The sequence below is a fragment of the Empidonax traillii genome, unplaced genomic scaffold (genome assembly GCF_003031625.1).
Source record: "Empidonax traillii isolate 1590-97213 ecotype Southwest subspecies unplaced genomic scaffold, ASM303162v1 scaffold1602:size438507, whole genome shotgun sequence".
NCBI classification, from domain to species: domain Eukaryota; kingdom Metazoa; phylum Chordata; class Aves; order Passeriformes; family Tyrannidae; genus Empidonax; species Empidonax traillii.
Genome location: NW_020956795.1, coordinates 232,975 through 251,919, shown reverse-complemented (window position 1 = coordinate 251,919; position 18,945 = coordinate 232,975). Strand labels below are relative to the sequence as shown.

General features: G+C 65.1%; 2 protein-coding genes across 3 annotated transcripts; one reads left to right on the top strand and one right to left on the bottom strand.

The window, feature by feature from the left end:
- The first annotated feature begins 754 nt into the window (after positions 1-754).
- On the top strand, positions 755-12,320 carry TJP3 (tight junction protein 3). Its single transcript, XM_027908030.1, has 21 exons — positions 755-1,274; positions 1,679-1,778; positions 4,846-5,007; positions 5,093-5,217; positions 5,431-5,533; positions 5,679-6,132; positions 6,432-6,535; positions 7,429-7,588; positions 7,678-7,768; positions 7,967-8,031; positions 8,172-8,241; positions 8,377-8,533; positions 8,885-8,993; positions 9,453-9,672; positions 9,991-10,187; positions 10,399-10,494; positions 10,799-10,869; positions 10,970-11,281; positions 11,384-11,692; positions 11,873-11,916; positions 12,063-12,320. The coding sequence occupies exons 1-21, from the start codon at positions 1,090-1,092 to the stop codon at positions 12,160-12,162; spliced, it is 3,234 nt and encodes a 1,077-aa protein (XP_027763831.1). The 5' UTR covers positions 755-1,089; the 3' UTR covers positions 12,163-12,320.
- APBA3 (amyloid beta precursor protein binding family A member 3) lies at positions 4,766-18,715 on the bottom strand. Of its 2 annotated transcripts, XR_003573943.1 has the most exons (12): positions 17,944-18,693; positions 17,422-17,461; positions 16,868-17,013; positions 16,642-16,728; positions 15,942-16,100; positions 15,471-15,650; positions 15,058-15,270; positions 14,413-14,532; positions 13,534-13,674; positions 13,195-13,439; positions 7,506-7,509; positions 4,766-4,777 (listed from the first exon to the last, which is right to left on the bottom strand). XR_003573943.1 is itself a non-coding variant. In XM_027908028.1 (10 exons), the coding sequence occupies exons 1-10, from the start codon at positions 18,598-18,600 to the stop codon at positions 13,368-13,370; spliced, it is 1,815 nt and encodes a 604-aa protein (XP_027763829.1). In that variant the 5' UTR covers positions 18,601-18,715; the 3' UTR covers positions 12,524-13,367. The 2 variants fall into 2 exon arrangements, 1 of the variants encoding a protein (XP_027763829.1); XM_027908028.1 differs by lacking the exons at positions 4,766-4,777; positions 7,506-7,509 and having other exon boundaries at positions 12,524-13,439; positions 17,944-18,715.
- Between the last annotated feature and the right edge of the window lie 230 nt (positions 18,716-18,945).

Below are 18,945 nucleotides of genomic sequence, written 5' to 3'. Positions count from 1 at the left end.
GGGAGGCGCCGCGGCCGGACACGCCCCGCCAGCGCCGGAAGCACCGCGGGCCCTTCCGCCGGCCTTAATCGCGATGCGGCGGCGGGCTGTCGCTGCCACCGGCGGGCTGAGGGGCCCGGCCGGGGGAGCGGAGGGGGCCGGGGCCGCCGCACCGGGAGGGAGCGGCGGGAGCGGCCGCGGCCCCTCCGGCGGGCGGGGTGGGGGGGCACCACAGGACCGGGGGCGGGGCCTGCGGTCACCATGGCAGCGGGGGAGGGGCCCGAGATCGCCATAGTAACGAGGGAGGGGCCCGAGATCACCATGGTAACGAGGGAGGGGCTCGGGATCACCATGGTAACGAGGGAGGGGCTCGAGATCGCCATGGTAGCGAGGGAGGGGCTCGAGATCGCCATGGTAACGAGGGAGGGGCTCGAGATCGCCATGGCAGCGGGGGCGGGGCGGCGGGTCTCACCGGTCGCCATGGCAGCGAAGGCGGGGCTATGGCACTGAGGGGGCGGAGCTTCGGTGCCGAGGGGCGGTTCCTCTCTGTCGCCACGGCAGGGGGCGTGGCTCGGAAGGGGGCGTGGCCACCTGCAGAGCCCGGGCTCCCGGTCCCACCGCCGTCCCGGTTCCCCCTCTCTGTCCCCGCGGCACCGGCTCCCTCTCGGGGCTCTCCCGTTGCCAGACACCGCCTCCCCGGCCTCCCCTTGGCGAGAGCCGCGCGATCCTCTGGGGCTGTTCCGGCCCTGCCTTGTCCCGATCCCCAGACACGCTCCCTCCCCCGGGGCCGCCGCTCCGCAGCCTGGGCTGGGTCCGGCTCCTCCCGGCCCCTCGGCACCATCTAGTGGCGCCGCACGGCCCGGGCCCCGGCCAGCCCCGGGGCGCGGGTCAGCCCGGGCCGGCCCCGCCGGTTCTCCCGGCCCCGGGGCCACGCGTGTCCCGGCGGGGGCAGACCCGGCCCGAGGGCAGCGCTGGAGCCACCGGCGCTAATGAGGCTGCTCGGCGGCGCCGGCCCCCGCCCCAGGGGCTCCCGGCCGCGGCTGGTCCCGGGGAGCGGCGGGAGCGGCTCCGGGCTCCCCCCGGTGCCGCGGCGGGAGCGGAGGGGAAGGCATGGCCCCGGGTCCGCCGTGGCGGCTACGGGCCGGGCGGTTCCGCAGGAACTGGTCTCCCCTGGCCGCCTCGGCGCTGGGCTGGGAGCGGTACCGGCCCCTGAAGAGCCGCGGCGTGGACCTGACCGCTGTCACCGCAGGAAAGCGACCCCGCGGGACGAGGGATGACGGGGGGCTGGTCCCCAGGTGGGGGCAAGGAAGGGGAAGGGGAGGAGAGGGGAGAGCATCCATCAGCAGGAGCACCTTTTATCTCACATCCTCCAGGACAGGGAGCCCCGGGCTGGCCCCTGTCCCTGTCCCTGTCCCTGCTTGGGGCACTGGGTGACGCTGGGAGGGTTTGGGGGTCCGGGAGGGCGCAGAGTCCCACCGCGTCCCTGGAAAGGGCCAGGATGGGCGGGGAGGACCCCCGACCCCAGGCACAGCCACCGCCAGCATCCCGTGAGCCTGTCCCTGTGCTGGGCAGGGAGGGGGGTAAGTGTAGGTGCCTGAGCCACCAGCACAATGGAGGGCACCAGGGGCAGCCCTCCGGGAGTCCTGCTGTGCCCGGGAAGCTGCCCGAGGACCCCCTTCGTTCTCCTTCGCTCCTGCAGGCAGCGCCTGGGCCACAAAGGGTTACGCAAGGCACCCTGGAGTGACACCTCTGCCACCAGCCCGGGAGCCCAGCTCCTTCCTGGTCGGATCGAAGGCTCGGTGAGTTCCTAACTCTGTCCCCCGGGATCTGCCGGCCGTGCTTCCCGGCTGGGAAAGGGACCCAGCCGTGCTTTCACCTGGGCAACCGGCCACTCTTTGTCCCTCCCTGGCTGGCTCCAGGACCTGGTGACCCTCGTGGAACTCTGCCCCGTGACAGGGAGATACCCCGGGGGATCACAGCTCCACGCCCCGGGGCTGGAGGACGTGCCTCTTCCTACTGGTTTACAGTCGGTCCGGGTTAGCTTTCCCAGAGACCTTTTCCCAGAGCAGAGGGTCGGTCTGGGTGGGGTCGGGACAGAGGAACTTCTGGGGGCATCTGGGACCCCGGTGCTGCAGCACTGCCTTAGAGCAGGGACCCCACTGATCTCGGGAAGGCTTTGGGGTCCCAGCTTGAGGACCCCCATCAGCAGGATGGGGGAGGGGGGTGGGAAACGGAATATGGGTGGAGGGGGCACGGCTGGGGTGGGCAGGGTGTGTCACTTTCTGATAAATGACCCCCCAAGTCGTTGTTGTCCCCACGGTGGGCGTTGCTGGCGGTGTCACCCGGGGCCAGGCACAGCCCTGAGCTGGGTACCTGGCAGTGGAACGAGCTACCCTGGCACAGCTCAGCTTCCTTTGGTTTTAAAATCCCTGGAAGACGCTGCCACGGTGCATGTTTGGGGCAGAGCGGGGTGCGTGGGGCTCTCGATGCTGTCGGTGCCCGGCGCGGGGCCGGGCCGTGGTCAGCTCTGCCCAGATACTGCCCCTCCCGGCGGGGCCATTCCAAGTGCGGGCTGGTTTCTGTCGGAAACCGGCTGAGCCGGCTCCTCCTGCTGCCAGCCTCGGCCTTTGGCTGGGACAGGCCCTGCGCCAGGCCCGGGGGGGGGGAGGACGGGGGACAGGACTGGGGTTTGGTGACACTGTGGGCGCTGCCAGTGCCAGCTGGTGGTGATATGGGAGCACCTGCCATCCCCACGCTGCCCCAGCCACTGCCCACGGAGAGCCACGGGCAGCAGTGGGACTGGGGTGTGTGGCCAGTTTGTGGTGCCCTGGTGACAGGACAGTGGTGGGAGCCGGTTGGGGACAATGTGAGACTGTGCTGGGTGGCAGCAGGGGTGGCTCTGGCACAGCAGATATCATCACCCTGTGGAGGGGGATGCTCTGGCTGCCCCAGGCTGGGGTCTCTTGGACCTTTGTCTCACACCATGTCACCTGTGGGTGCCCTGGCAGCCTGTGAACACGGACCAGCCAGCTCTGGTGACAGGGCTGAAGCCACCCCACTGCCACGCTGGGGGCTCCTGTTGGACACCAGAATTCCCAGGTACAGGACTGTGGGTGCCAACACTGCCCAGCCACCCACCAGGTGTGCCCCCCATCGTGCTGAGCCCTGGCGTGCGCCAGGGAGGCTCTGGGGCTGATTTTGGCAGCTCTGACGCAGAGGGGAAGCCTGGACTCTGCCCTCCACACCCGCCCTGCCCGGGTGAATGATTACACCGGCTCCCCCCAGCCCTCCCTGAGGCTGCAGGGAGCTGGGGCTGGTTTCAGGGGCTGAACTGGGGCTTGTTTTAGGGGCTCAGAGGCTGCCTCAGCATCGCTCCAGCTGGGGGCTGCCATGGGAAGTCCTCGTGCTGGGGCTGAACCACAGCGCTTGGCATCACCTCTGGCATTGCCCACAGGGCATATCTGGTGCCTCCTGGTCCCACCCAAGCTGTCCCACGGCCTATCCCCAAAGGAGCTGTGGAGTTTTCCAACTGCCTGTGGTACCAACTTGGGGGTCGAGGATGGCTGAGCCACACTGGGAGCCAGCAGGACCCCTGGCACAGCCACCCCAGAGCCAAATGTGTGCCATGGGGACTGGGGATGTTCAGTCTGGAGAGGATGAGACTCTAGAGAAGATGAGTGAGGGAACCTCACTGCTCTCTAGGACTCTCTGAAAGGAGGGTACAGTGAGGTGGGGATCGGCCTCTTCTGCCGCGTCTCAAGTGACAGGACCAGAGGAAAATTCCTGAAGTTGCACCAGGGCAGGTTCAAATGAGATACTAGAAATTTTTTTTTTCACTGGAGGAGTGGTCAGGCCTTGGAATAAGTTGCCTAGGGAGATGTGGGAGTCACCATCCCTGGAAGTGTTCAAGAGACACCACAATGTGGCACTTGGGGACCCCCATCAGCGGGATAGGGGGGTGGGAAATGGAATGTAGGTGAAGGGGGGGCATGGCTGGGGTGGGCAGGGTGTGTCACTTTCTGATAAATGACCCCCCAAGTCGTTGTTTTCCCCACAGTGGGCATCGCTGGCGGTGTCACCCGGGGTACTTGGGGACTTAGGGGTGATTATGATGGTGCTGGGTTGATGGTTGGACTCGATGATCTTGAGGGTCTCTTCCAGCCTTGATGCTTCTGTGAGTCCCTGATCAAACTGGCCTCTCCCTGTCCCACCCCATGGGGATTGGCAGGACGCTCTGGCCCTGCTGTCTCCCCCACTCACGTGGGATCCTGCATCTGTCTGGGTTCATGCTGATGTCCCCTTCAGGGAGCCAGGAGCTGGTAGAGAGGGTCCCCAGGCCCATTCCAGGAGTTTCAGCTTGGAGGGGATGTCACCCTGTCAGTCAGGCTTGTCTATCTCAGCTGGAAAATGTTGGATTTGGGGAAAACCAAAGGGTGCTGCCAAAGCAACTGGCAGAGCTGATGGAGGCCAGAGCGGGCAGGCAGGCACTGAAATACCATCCAGAGCAGCACCCTGGGGTCTGCAGGATCCAGGGCGAGGGTGGGGAGCAAGACCACAAGGATGGCATGGACAGAAAGTCCCAGCCGTGTAGATGGGTCCTGACCTTGCCCTGCGTGAAACCTCCCCTTCCATGGGCATGTGTCCAAGGGGGTGGAGATGGATCCCTGGGGGGTTCACTTCATGCTGCACAGAGACAGCTCGGGGTTCCAGAGCCAGTTGTCACGTGGGGAACACATGGCCCAGGGTGTGGCTCAATTACCAGTCCCGGTGCCCTGGTGGGTGCCTGGGCACCACAGGGCTCTGTCCCCTCCACCCTGGCTGTCCCCCATACCTACAGCTCAGCGTTGCTGCTGCTCTCTGTTGCAGCCCAATCCAGGAGTGAGGAAGGGGCCGGGAGCTGCAAAGAGGAGGCGCAGCCGGTCCGAGCCCCCCGGCCAGGCGGCTGCCACTGTCCCCCTCCCCAGCTGGTGGGTGCCCACCATGGAGGAGATGGTGATCTGGGAGCAGCACACGGTGACGCTGAGCAAGGTGAGCATGGCCTGGGGCAGCCAGGGGAGGGGACAGGGGCTGTGGGGTCAGCTCTGCCTGACCCCCGTCCGTCCACCCCTGCCAGGACCCTCAGCGGGGCTTTGGCTTCGCCGTCTCTGGAGGCCGGGACCGTCCCAACAGGACAACCGGGGACACGGCAGTGTTCGTCTCGGACGTGGTGTCCGGGGGACCAGCGATGGGCCGCCTGCAGTGAGTACAGGGGGACGTGGGTGTCAGGGGGTGCTCGCTGCCAGTGAGGCTGGGAAGGACAGAGAATCCCTCCTGCTGGAGCAGGGCCAGCACTGCTGTCACCCTGCCTGGCTGGGATGGGGTCCCCTTGGGGTACCCTCGCCACCCCGCCAGCTCCCCAGGCCGGGGGCTGTGCCCAGGGCAGAGCCACAGCTGTGTTTGTTTCCTTCCCAGGAGGAAGGATCACATCGTGATGGTGAACGGCCTTTCCATGGAGAATGTCCCGTCCTCCTTCGCCATCCAGACACTCAAAACCTGTGGCAAGGTTGCCAACATTGTGAGTGTGTCACATGGCGGGACAGGGGCCACTGATGTGTGGGGGCTGCACCGTGCCTGTCCCCACCCCAGCGCCCTGTCCCACCCCAGGCGCATCTGGCACGGGTGGCTGCACCCACCATCTCCTTCTCACTTTGTACCTGCAGACACTGAAAAGACCAAGGAAGGTTCACCTGCCCGTGAGCAAGAGCAGCCCCGGGTCCCCCGCCGTGCCCCGGCACTACGACTCGGATGAAGATAACGGGCTGCACAGGGGGGATCCGGCCCTGCGGCGCTCCCGGGACGACCTGGACCACAGCCAGGGCTACGATGGGGACTCGTCCAGTGAGAGGAGCTCTGGCCACCACCGCGATGACCGTCGCCACCACAAGCCGGTGCCCCGGAGCCGGAGGCGAAGCCAGGACAGCGGCCACTGGAGGCAGAGCCCGGGCAGTGGCTCAGATCGGAGGGGCCGCAGCCGGCACCACCCCAGCACTGCCCTTGGCCAGGAAGGGGACACCAACGGGCTGGCCCTGGTGTCAGGCTTCAAGCGGCTGCCGCGCCAGGACGTGCCCGCCAAGCCCATCACGTCAGTCCTGGTGAAGCAGAAGCAGAGCGAAGGTGAGGCCCCTCCTGCTCCTGCTGCCCCTGGGGTTTGTCACTGATTTTTGGCTGTGCTTTTCCCCGGGGAGGAGGCAATGGCAGGGTGGGTGCCAGGGTCTGGCTGCAGCGAGGGGACGCTGCGTGCTGTGCTGGGTGCACCAAACCTCCTGCCCTCAGCCTGGGGCTGCAGAGCTCAGCTTTGGGGCTTGCTACTGTCCCAGGGGGAGCCAGGGCTTGTAGGGATGGTGGTGAGGGGGTCCTCGAGGGAGTCCTGTATCTGCCTGGCTCTGCCACCATCACAGCTCTCTCTGCTGCAGAGTATGGCCTGAAGCTGGGGAGTCAGCTCTTCATCAAGCACATCGTGGAGAGCGGACTGGCGGCCAAGGGGAACTCCTTACAGGAGGGAGATCTCATCCTGAAGGTACAGGGATCCCCAGGGTGCACAGCGCTCACTGGGGGTCTCATCTGCCCCTCTTTGGGGGTTCATCCCTCGTGTCACTGCAGGGCCCAACCACGGGCGTGCTGGAAGCAGCTCTGCTGGTGTCCACTCCCTGCCCTGTCCCCCTGGCTGTCCCAGGACCCCGCAGGGGCTCTTGGGGACCAGTCCCTGTGCTGCTGGTGGCTTGTCATGCTGGCACAGCGGGGTTGTGTCCACCCTGCTCTCCCTGTGGTGGGTGGTCCCCCATGGAGAGGGTGTGTCCCTGCCAGGTGACAGTCCCCGAGGAGCTCAGGTGTTTGCCAGGTCAAACGATGCTGGAAGTATTTGGGGAGGAGGAATTAGAGGGAGGGAGACCCTTGGTTTGCACACCCAGGCCAGGCAGACCTGTGGCTACTGGGAACTAGTGCCAGAGTGACTCTGGGGCAAATGGAAAGGATAACATCCTACGAACTGCTGGGAGAAGCTGCTGCAACTCAGGGAGATCCCAGCCCCAGGGTCCAATTGGGGCCTGATTCCCTGGCTCTAGGCCAGCACGTGGAAGGACAGTGCAGTCCAAGGGCAAAGTAAAACAGCCTCAGGTGTCTGAGGGGTTTGTGCATCTCCTGCCGCCAGGCAGGGCCCCGGGGCAGGTGGAGGTGGGTGTTAATTAGCATGGCTAATTTGTTTCCTCTGTGTAGGATGAGGTTATACTGGGAGGCAGCCAGGAACAGGGACACAGTCCAGGACAGGAGAAGCTTTGGAAGCTGGGGCTGGGCTGGAGGGACTGGGAGGGAACTGGGGGCACGGCAGTCAAAGCACCCCTTTCCAGTGGGGCTTTCCTGGGGGTGGCTTTCCCAAGAGCAGGTGCCCTGAGGCCTCCCACTCTGCCCCTCCAGATCAATGGAGTGGCCAGCCAGGACATGTCCTTGGCTGAAACCCAGCAGCTCATCGAGCGGACAGAGGGGATCCTGACCCTGCTCATCCTCCGGGACCACCGGCAGTTCCTGGTGAACATCCCTGACGTGGACAGCGACAGTGACAGCTCCCGGATGGATGGTGAGGGGACACGGTCACGGGGCTGGGGGCCAAACACACAGCACAGGCACTGGACAGTCACGGGTACATCTTGCCTGCTGTTGCTGCAGATATCTCCGACATCGACTCTGAGCTGTCCCATCCGCCATCCCCTGATGCTTCCCCACGATCTCCAGCTGCTGCCAGGATGAATTCACCCCCGTAAGCCCCACGCTGTCCCCACGAGCTGCTCTGTCCCCTGGCAGATCTCCTGTGTTCTCTCCACCTGTCTGGGGGGGCTGGTTCTCTACTCCCAAGCCACTGTCCCTGGAGGTGGGACTGCCATCCCCAGCTTGCTCTGCTGCCCCGTTGGCACTGCCTGTCTGTGCCCTGCCTAAATCCTGCCTGACCTTGTCCCAGGGAGAGGAGACGATCGAACAAGGAGACTGTAGCCGAGGTGACCACGGCTGCTGCTCAGGGACTGGGTGAGTGGGCTCAGCACTGGGCACTGGGGGCTCTGGGCTCCTGTGCATCTCTGCTGCCCAAACCCCCGGCACAGTCATGCCAGGGCTCCCTGTGCCTCGGCACAGCCACTGCTGCTCCTCACCAGCTCCCCTTCCTGCAGAGCCGCTGGAAGCTGTGAAGGGGGATGGCCACAGACCTCGCCCTGCTCCCCGAGCTGCCCCCAAGGACGGGTAACTGTGAGAGGCGGCAGGGAATGGCTGGGGGACACAGAGATCTGCTCCGGCACGGGGTTGGGGTTACAGGATCTGTGTCCCTTTGCCCTGTCCCCACGTGTCACCCCCGGGCTGACTCCCTCCCCACGGCAGGTACGGCGCCGGCTCCAGGGTCGTGCGGTTCGTGAAGGCCAAGAGCGCGGGGCTGCGTCTGGCGGGCGGCAACGACGTGGGCATCTTCGTGTCCAGCGTGCAGGAGGGGAGCCCGGCCCACAGCCAGGGCATCTGCGAGGGGGACCAGATCCTGCAGGTACCAGGGGCTGGGAAGGGCTCCGAATGCTGCCGCATTTGGGTGTGATCACACCTGCTGGGCGTGGTACCTCCCCGGGTTTGGGATTCCTCCTGCTGGGCATCGTTTTCAGTCAGTGCTGGCACCCATAACTTTTACCTGCTGGGCTGGCTCTGTGGGCACTGTCTGCAGGGTCAGTGCTGTCTCCAGCACCATGCTGGCATCCAGCGGGGTCCAAGCACTCTTTCTGAAGCCTCAGAGGCCCACTGGGGGTTGTGGCAGGCACTTGGGTGCCTGTCCATGGAAGCCCTGCTGGTGCCCATTCCCTCCATCCTGCTGGCAGGGCTGTGTCCAGGTGCTTTTCTGTGGCAGGTGAATGACACCAGTTTCCAGCACCTGACCCGTGAGGAGGCCGTGGAGCACCTCATGGCCCTGCCCGTGGGCAAGGAGGTCACGCTGTGGACCCAGAGCAAGCCGGACAGTGAGTGGTGACCAGGCTCAACCTGGACTTGTGCCTCTCCATCCTATCTCTTCTGGGCAAGCATCAGACCTGCTGGACTTGCCATAGTCCTTCCTTCCCCTGCAGGGCAGTCCTCCTTGCCCACAACCCCTCATCCTCTTCCAAAATGCTGATGGGAGAGGACCAGACCATCCCGGCCCCATTTGTGCCCTGGCATCCTGAAGCGTGGGGACTTTCTGGCACCATGGCTCAGCCTGGAGAGGGCAGTGTGTGCTGGGGGGTCAGGTCCTGTTGTCTCCAGCTTGCTTGAGAAAGCCATGGGAGGAAAATGCGTCCCCAACACCCTCTTTAGCCGCAGGGCTACTGTGGAGGCTCCCAGGCAGCCTCACTCCTTCCAAAATCCCTCCAGCACCTTCCTCTCCAGCACCCTCCTCCTCAGCCATGTCTTGCCCTGATGGCCCCTCTCACCCCGGGCTCCAGTTTACAGGAAGATGGTCTCGTCCAACGTGGGCGACTCGTTCTACATCCGGACACACTTTGACTTTGAGAAGGACGCGCCGTCGGGGCTCAGCTTCGTGCGGGGGGACGTGTTCCACGTGCTGGACACCATGTACCGGGGCAGGCTGGGCAACTGGCTGGCTGTGCGCGTGGGCAGGGACCTGCAGGAGCAGGACAAGGGCATCATCCCCAACCAGAGCAGGTAGGGACGGAGCCAGGAATGGCCCTGAGGTGAGCAGAGCTGGGGAAGGTTCCCCAGTGAGCCGGGGATGTGGATGGGGGGTCAGTTAGAGGCAAGGGCTGCTGGAACAGCAGTGGGAAGGATGAGCCGGTGAAATCCCTTCTCAGGGGTGATGGGGCAGCTGATGCTTGGGTTGTCCAAGGCCCCAAAGGGAGGACACTCACCCAGCCACGTCACTGAGCACTGATGTTGGCTTGTCCTGCCCCACTCCTCAGAGCCCAGAGAGACAAGTGGGGGTTAACCCAGAGGCTGCAGGTCACGAGCCCTCTCCTCTCCCAGGGCCGAGCAGATTGCCAGCCTGGAGTCGGTGCTGAAAGCCACATCTGGTGCCAACCCCTCCGGGGCACGGGCCGAGTTTTGGAAGCTGCGGGGCCTGCGGGGAGCCAAGAAGATGCTGCGGAAGAGCCGGGAGGACCTGTCTGCCCTCACAAAGCAGGGTCGCTACCCACCATACGAGAGGGTGGTCCTGAAGGAAGGTGGGCACCAGGGCTGTGTCCCCATTGCCCCGACCCACCAGGCGACATCGGCCCCAGGGCTGCCCTTCTCTGGGTGCTGATGGGCTCTGCTCTGGGAGGAGTGGGGCGAATCCCAGGCCCGTGGGCACTATGGGGAGTGGGGCTGGATGTCCACGTGCTGGGAGCTCTGTCCTCACCCCCAGCCCCCCTGAACCCCTCTGTCTTCCCACAGCCAGCTTCAAGCGGCCGGTGGTGATCCTGGGCCCCATCGCAGACATCGCCGTGCAGAAGCTGAGCAGGGAGCTGCCCGAGCTGTTTGAAATCGCCCGTAAGTGCCCCCCGTGGGAAATCGTATCCAGCAGTCAGACTTGCAGCATCCAGGACCTGTGGGAGCTCTTCACCTCTGACTCTGTCCTGACCCTGCCCATTGTCCCCTCTCTGTGACACTCCAACACCTTCCTGGGCTCATTCACCCTCCCTGTCCTGTGCATCACCATCCCAGCCCGGCTCCAGACATGCCCCTCCCTGAGGGACACAGCCCCGGTGCCGGGCAGGGCCAGGCCCAGCCTGGGGCTGCTGGATGTGCCACATCTCCCCCAGCCCCTCTCATGCCCTGTCTTTGTGTCCCGCAGAGAGCGTGCCCCGAGATGGGGCATCGTCCAAGGTCATCAAGCTGGACACGGTGCGGCAGATCGCAGAGAAGGTGAGACCTTTCCCGTGTCCTTGAAGCCAGGTGAGGCCTGGGGGAGCCCATGGCCTCTGTCCCTGTCCCCAGTGGGGCTGACAGCCGTGCCCTGCCCCAGGGCAAGCACGCCCTGCTGGACATCACCCCCTCGGCCGTGGAGCGCCTCAACTACGTGCAGTACTACCCCGTGGTGGTGTTCTGCGAGCCCGAGAGCCGGCCCGGCGTCAAGGCCATGCGGCAGTGGCTGGCACCCGACTCCAGGAAGAGCTCCCGGCGCCTCTATGCCCAGGCCAACAAGATGAAGAAGTACTGCAGCCACCTCTTCACAGCCACCGTCCACCTCAGCGGCAGTGGCAATGCCTGGTTCCAGCAGATCCAGGACATCATCAGGACGCAGCAAAGCCAGCCCGTCTGGATGACAGCAGAGCAGGTACAGGGCACGGGATCCCTGCAGCGAGGCTCGGTTGGCTGGGGCTGCACAGCCGTCCCCCCACAGCTGGGGTTCCAGGTCTCTGTTATCCCCACCCCGCAGGCAGATATGGCATCTGAGGACAGTCTGGACCTGCTGAACCCACCGAGCACGGTGGCCTCAGGCTACCTGACCTGTGACAGCCACGCCAACAGCGACTACGAGGACACGGATGGCGAATCAGGTGCCTACACTGACGGCGAGGCAGAGGATGCCTTCGACCAGCCTGGGCTGGCCAGGTCCTCTGAGCCAGCACAGCTGTCCCCAGGCCATGGCCTGAGCTCCTCTGAGCCAGCACAGCTGTCCCCAGGCCATGGCCTGAGCTCCTCTGAGCCAGCACAGCTGTCCCCAAGACATGGCCGGAGTGACAAGGTGGGTCCCCCCAGACTGGTACAAGGGGCTGAGGGGGCAGAAGGGGGTGGCCACAATGCTTGTCTTTGGGGTGTAGGATCTGGCTGTGCATTCATGCTCAGCTCTGGGTCCCCAGGGGCAAACACCCCATGCAAACCCCCTGCCCTGTCCTTGACCCCTCACTGCTCTGCTCTTCCCCAGGTGCCCAGGCAGCCGCAGCAGGGCCGGCACTACGACAGCATCAGGTACCCTGTGCCCTGGGACTGCAGGGAGGGGGGTGGCAGCCAGCCCAGGGCTGGGGAGGGCCTGAGCAGGGCACTGTCCCTGTCACCCAGCCTGGGCCCAACTGGGTGCCAGAGCCACCACCACCACTACTGCTTCTGCCCCCCAGGGAGTACGAGCATGAGGCAGTGAGGAAGAGGTTCACACGGGCCAGGGATGACTCGGATGAGGATGAAGGCTACGAGTGGGGGCCAGCCACAGATGTGTAGTGGCACTGCTGGCCCGTCCCCATGGGCCAGCCCTGCGCCACTGGGTCCAGGTGACAGTCCAGGTAGTGCCAGATGGGGCTGGGCCCAACCACAAAGTGCCTCCTTCCCTTTTGGCCACGGCCGCTGCTACTGAAATAAAAGGGATGTTTGGATCAGGACGGGCCTGTCTGTGTGTGCTGGGTGGCAGCATGCAGGGGACACTGCAGCAGGGTGGCCTTGATGAGACCCAGCCACCTCTGCTGCTGGCTGCCCTGCCTGAGCCACCAGAGTGGGAATCAGGGCCTGGCACTGCCATGGTGTGCCACCCAGAGCTGAGCCTTCCACTGCAGCCCACATGGGGCTCTGCCAATGGAGCTTCCCACATTTCCCAAAACTTTTATTTTTACATCAGCCAAGCACCCAGGCACAGCCAGGTCAGCGCTGCCCTGGCTTCAGGGGCCCAGAGAGCCCCTAAAAGGCACATCCCCAGTGGGGTCCCTGGGGCCCCAATATCCCAGAGTGAGGGGCAGGGCAGTGCCCTGTTCCCTTTTGCTGCACCAAGGGCTGCAGCCCTGGGCCAGGCTGTGTGTGCAGAGCAGTTTCAAGGCAGCACCAGGGAGAAGCTGAGGTAGGTTCCCAGCTTGGTGCAACGGGTCCAATGGGGGGTTGTTTGCACCCCAGCAGGCCCCTGGCCAAGCCAGAGGGGAGGGGCAGGTGCCAAGAGTGCTGCTGCCCTTAAGGCTGAGTCTGGGAGCTGCTGGGTGTCCCTCAGGAGAGCCAGTGGTGCACCCACACAGAGGGGTGCGGGGTCAGCACTGCTCTAGAGCTGAGCTGTGCTTCCAGCACCATCCTCACCTGGGGAAAGGCACCGTTGGTGAGCATAAAAGCACAATCTGCAGTGACTGGATGGGAGGGACCTTTCACGTGGGGTCCCCTCTCCTCCCACCAGCAGCAGCAGGACAGGCACTGTGTGGGCACTGTGTGGGCACTGTGCAGGCACTGTGAGGCAGGAGGGTGAGTGGAGGGTGGGAGTGGGTGCCCAAACTGTGGCACACACTGCTCAAGCTGGGTATCAGCCCCTGGAGTCTCCCACTGTGTCCTGAGTAAAACCAAAGAGGTGCAGGATCAGGTCCTGTTGAGGGCTCTGACGCAGGGCTGGGGCAGAAAGCAGAGCCAGACCTGCCACTTCAGGTTTGCTCCTGCCTGTCCAAGGCACGGCCAGTGGCTCAGAGGAACACGGGCTGCTCCTGCCCTGTCAGCAGGCGGTACGTGGAGGCTGGCATGGTCTTGATGTGGACCTGGGCACAGAGGCACGGATCAGAGGCCCAGCCCGGGCTGGAGGGTGCTGGTACCCAGCTCTGAGCCCAGCTGCTCTGAGGGGTCCCTGCTCACCTCGCTGACTGCCTCGGTGAGGATCTGGATGATCTTCTCGTGGGGCGTTGCCACCACGCTCTGCCCGTTGATCTCGATGATGCGGTGCCCCACGCGGATGCCGCCGCGCTCCGCGATGCCCCCGCGCATCAGGCTGCAGATCTGGGAGTGGGGAGCGCTGGTGAGATCAGGGCTGTGCCCACAGCCCGAACCAACACTGCCCCACACCCTCACAGCCCTGCAGGCTCCCAGCCAGCACTCTGGATGTGGGTGCTGTCTCCTCCAGCCCACGGGCACACAGTGAGGGCAGCCACTGCCCTGCATTGTTGCCACCAGAGCAGTGTGCTGGGGCAAGGGCTGCCCCCAGGATTGTTTACCCTAGTTGACTGTGCAGCTGCTCCCACTCACCGAACCCTCCTGCTCCCAGCAAGCCTGGGCTGCAGAGCCTGAGCTTCTCCCTGGGGCAGCAGGAGAGACCCACATCTCCAATCCCTTTGGGAGCATCGGTCAGCGTGCGAGGCAGCTGTGCCACCCCCTCCACTGCCCACCCACCCCCTCAGCTCCCACTGGGCCTGGGAATGCCCCACTGACTTCACAACACAGCCACAGCAGACCCCAGAGCAGGGAGTGGCCAGAGTCCTGAGGACAACAAATGTCACTGGGGTCACTCCCAGAAAGCCAAGAAGCCACCACCCAGAAAGCAAACAGCTAAGGAGCACCAGAGAGAGGGATACAACCACTGGTGCTGCAGGAGAGCTGAGGAGCCTTTTGCTCTGCACAGCAGAGCACTGTGACCCCTCGGCCCGGGCAGGCACAGGGAATGCAGGAGCTGGACACTGTTTTGTGGGCACCCCCAGCTCTGCCTGTCCCTCGGGCAGACCCCCTCCCACAGGCACTCACCACGCCATTCTCAACACAGAAGCCCAGCTGGTACTTGGAGTCGGGGCGTCGGATGACGGCCGTGGTGACAGGGGGACAGTGCACGATGTTCAGTGTCACCTCGGTCTGGTGCTTCAGCTCCTGGAGGGTGGCATGAGGCTTGGTCAGATTTTGGAGAGCTATTCAGCTCTGGTAGAGGGGCGACACAACCAAGCTGCTCATGGGAGTGTTGAGGATAAGCAACCTGTTTTCAGTGGAGAAACTGAGGTACACACAGGGATATTGCCATGCTCAAATCCAAGGGCAAGAATTTATAAAACCCAGCCCAAGACTTCGCACTCTGCCCTCAAGGCCACGCTGTCCTTGCTCTCAGCTCCTTCCTGCCTGAGAGCTAGATGGTACAACAGGTTTCCTCCAAGACAGGTGCCTGCCTCCTCTCCCACCCTCCTCCTTGGGCAGGGCCCCACCCAGCAAGTACAGTCCCCAGGTCTGTCCCTGCCTTGCCACACCCCCTCCTCCCAAGCACTGAGAGCAGGGACTGTCAGAGCCCCCAGGACAGGAGCAGCCCCCGGGCACTCCTGCCCCACAGCGTGGGGCACTGGGGGATCCCAGCATTCCGGCCGCTCCCCATGGCAGGAAGGAGGAGGTGGCCCTGTCCCAGCTCACCCGGATGATGCTCTGGCAGGTGCCCAGGGGCAGCCCCACCAGGCTGGTCCCGTTGACGGACATGAGGCGGTCCCCAATGCTCAGCTCCCCCGAGCGCTCCGCGGGGCCCCCGTGCATCAGGTTGGCGACGACCACGGTGGGCAGGATGGAGCCCCAGCCTGACTCCACGATGGCGATGCCCAGGATCTCCCCCTTCTGCTTCCGGATGCAGACCTGGGAGCACAATGGGTGGGTTATGGTCACCAGAGCCAGGGGCACGTGCCCCAGCCCAGCACAGGTGTCCTGTGCTCACAGCCAGCTGGGATGGGGTCTGGTTTGTAGGGAGCACCTCAGCTGTTCAGGGAGCCATGGAGAGGACGGCACAGAGGTGCCAGCAGGTTCCCCACGCCCTCCCTCCCCCGAGCAGCTCTTACATCCTTGCAGTTTTCCTGCCGGGAGAAGTGGGTCAGCTCCGCGTTGTACTGCTCCTGGTCCTCGAGGGCACGGCTGTACTGGCGCGGGCTCAGCTCGCTGGGGTCGATGCTGTTGGCCTCCAGGAAACGCTGGTAGGCCACACCGAACGCCTGCCCGATGGCCTGGGCGATGACCTGGGCCTGGGGAACCACAGGGATTGTTCCTGCCCATGGCTCAGAGCTGCAGACAATAGCGCCCTGGGAGCTCCTTCCCCACCTGAACGGGCCCCTCTACAGTGCCAATCCTCCCCTCTTTGCCCACTGGGCCCCTCTGTGCCAAAGAAATGCTCAGCCTGGGCTCCTGCCCTCTCTCTGTGGGGAGGGAGGGGTCTCTGCTGCCACCCCCAGCACGGACCCCAAGTTGTTACAGTGTGATGGGCCCAGGACCCCACGGCCACCCTGCCCTCCCCAGGGACCCGTGTGTGGCCTCACGTCAGCTGAGTGGAAGACGTGGCAGATCATCTTGTAGAGCCGCTTCTCCTCCGCCACCTCCGAGCGCCGGGGCAGCTTCCGGCGCGCCATGAGCACCACGAGGGAGCCGATGTCGGCGATGTAGGAGATGGTCTGCAGGGAGTGATCCATCATGGCCTCCTGGCAAGGGCGACACAGGCAGGGATGTTCAGCCCTGCAGGCAACCCTACCCCCACCAGCACAGCGAGCAGGAAGGGTTCAGCCACCCGGTTGGGATGTGGCACAAGCGCCTGGCACATGCTGGGCAGAAACCACGTCTGTGCCATTGGGTACAAACAGCTCCTTCATCAAGGACTCATCCATGTCCCTGGATGCTGCCAGGGGACAGGGACAGCCCTTCCCTCTTACTATAATGCAGAAACTAGTCCTGAGGCAAAGAGCTTCCGAGATGTCAGGCCTGGGTTCCCTGGAGCTTGTTCTGGGATCCCAGCAGCATCCCAGGGCGCAGCTCGCACGGGAAGCCTCGTGCAGCCATGCAGAGAGCCAAGGACACAACAAAGGATGGCTGTGGAATGACGTGCCCCCTCCCAGATGCGTGTCCTCGACTGCAGGCCATCCCTGGGCACAACCCCTCCAGTGTGGGAACACAGCTGAGGTGCCGAGGCCAACAGGAAGGTTCCAGCAGCCCCAGAGGCACGTGGGTGCTGCCAGTCCCGCTCACCTGCGTGTCCGCAGTGAGCACCTTGATCCTCTGCGTGGAGATGAACAGATCCACCTCTGTCATGGGCTGGGACTCCCCCTCGGGTGCCTGTGAGACGATGGAGAGGTCACAGGGCCCTGCTGGGTCCCGGCCCCACAGCCAGGTATCCCTGGGCAGGTCCTGAGTGCTGCCCCATGGCCACGGGGGGCCGGGCTGGGGGCAGCTGTGCCCCCCACCCCTCCTGCACCTTGATCCTGTCCACGGCCTCCTGGGCCTGCGCCATGCGGACGCTGGTCGGGGGGTTCCTCTCCGAGACCAGCTGTGTGGAGCCCAGGTACTTTGCCCCAAAAATGACACCGTCCAGCAGATCCTCCGGGTCACAGGGGCCTGGAACTGAGGCATTGGGAGGGACTGAGCAGGGGCTGCTCCCCTCCCTCTGAAACTGGGCATACCAACTATTACTGCCCATTAGCTGCAGTCCCACACACTGCAGAGCAGCTCAGTGCTTGGGACATGGGCTCCTGGCATCACCAGGGACCAAGGCTGCTTCCCCCTTCCCTCAGACACATGTGGCATCCCCTTCTCCCTTCCTGAGCATCCCCCCAATCCTGATCCCCGAAGCACCTCAGCTTCCCCAGCAAAGCATCAAAAAAGCCATCTGGAGTGACATTCCCACCCTGGATGGGCACAGACAGGCACTCCCTCTCCAGCTGGGACACTCAGCCCACCCCCGTTCAGGGTCAGAGCATGTGGGTCAGGACTCCTGGATGCTCCCGCTGCTTGAGCACAGAAGCAACTCACCCTCTTTGAAGGCCGGGCAGGATGATGGGGGTTCCCTGTTCTGCAAAGCAACAAGAGAGCAGGTGAGGCTGTGGTTGGCATCCCAGGGATTCAGCCTGCCTGGCCCTGAAGGAGTGGCACAGTGATGGCACAGACTCCCTGAGGCTTGGGGAAATGGGTCCCAGGGTTGGGCAGGGGGGAACAGGGTCCTGGGGCTGAGGAGGAGACAGCACAGGGTCCTGGGGCTGGAGGGGAGGATGGCACAGGATCCAGGGGCCAGAGGGGCTGTTCAGACCCACCAGCCTCTGCCCTGGGGCACACACGAATCAGGCAGCCATGCAAGTATCCCCCCGCCTTCAGGGCAGTAGGAGCCACAGCCGGTACCGAGGGTCTTGTCTGGGCACACTTGCAGCACAAGGCCCTGTAAGACCCGAGGAAAGAAGTCCCTGGCTCCCCCCTGTCCCCAGCCCAGACCCCAGGAGGGAGCAGAGCCAAGGAGCAAGTCCTGGCTCCTGCAGCCCCACCGCAGCCCGGAGCACTCACAGTCACAGCGCCTGGAGGTGGTGGCTGCTCTGCCTCGGGGGCTGGAGTGGGAGGCAGGGCCGCCCACGCTGGCTCTGGGGAACCTTCCCGAATGCCCTCAGAGGTGGAATCAACTTCGCAAAGCCCTTCTCCATAGCACCAGCTGCCGGAAGGTTCTTCCTCTGAGCTCTCTGGCCTTCCTGGCCCTTCAGGCTTCTCCACAGTCTCCGGTTCCTCCCGGGCCTGCAGCATCTCCAGGTTGGTCCCAGCCAGAACATCGGAGCGGGCCAAGGGGGTCTCGGCACCGGCCTCGGGCAGCCCCCCCTCGTAGCACAGGAGGCTTAGCAAGTCCTCCCGGTCGGCCTCGGCGAAGAGCAGCCCGTGGCAGGGCCGGGCACAGGCCGGGTGCTGGGGGCAGCAGGGACGCGTCGCCAGGCCCCGGCCCGTGGCCACGTGTAGCGGGCAGGGCCGGCACCTGCCCGGGCACCGCCGGGCACCGGCGCCCGAGGGGGATGGCGGGCCCCGCTCCGGGGCGGGCGGGCGGTCGCTCAGGTTGGGGTCGAGGGTCTCCAGCTGGGCCAGCAGCCCCTGGATCTCCGAAGGCTCGTCCTGCGCATCCTCGGCCCACTCGGCCGCGTCGGGGCGGCCGCGGGGCTCGGGGGTCTCATCCAGCTCCATCCCCGCGGGCTCGGCACTGACGGGCGCCCGAGGGCTCCCCGTGCCCCGCGGGGCGCTCCCGGCGCTGGGCTCCCAGCGGGCAGAGCCCCGCGGCTCCGCCTCCTCTTCCACGGCCCTTCCCGAGCCCTGGCACAGCCCGGTCCGCTCTCCTCCCGCCAGCTCGGGGGCCGCGGCGGGCCCCGGGCCGGGCCGCGGCTGCTCTGGCTCGGGGTCCCTGCGGGGCTGCGGAGCGGAGCGGGGGGGCCCGGCCTCCGTGTCCATGGCGGGCGGCTCGGCGGGCTCGTCGGTGCTGCCGGCGGGGTCCGCCTGGCAGTCCATGGCGGTGGTGCTGCTGTCCATGGCGGG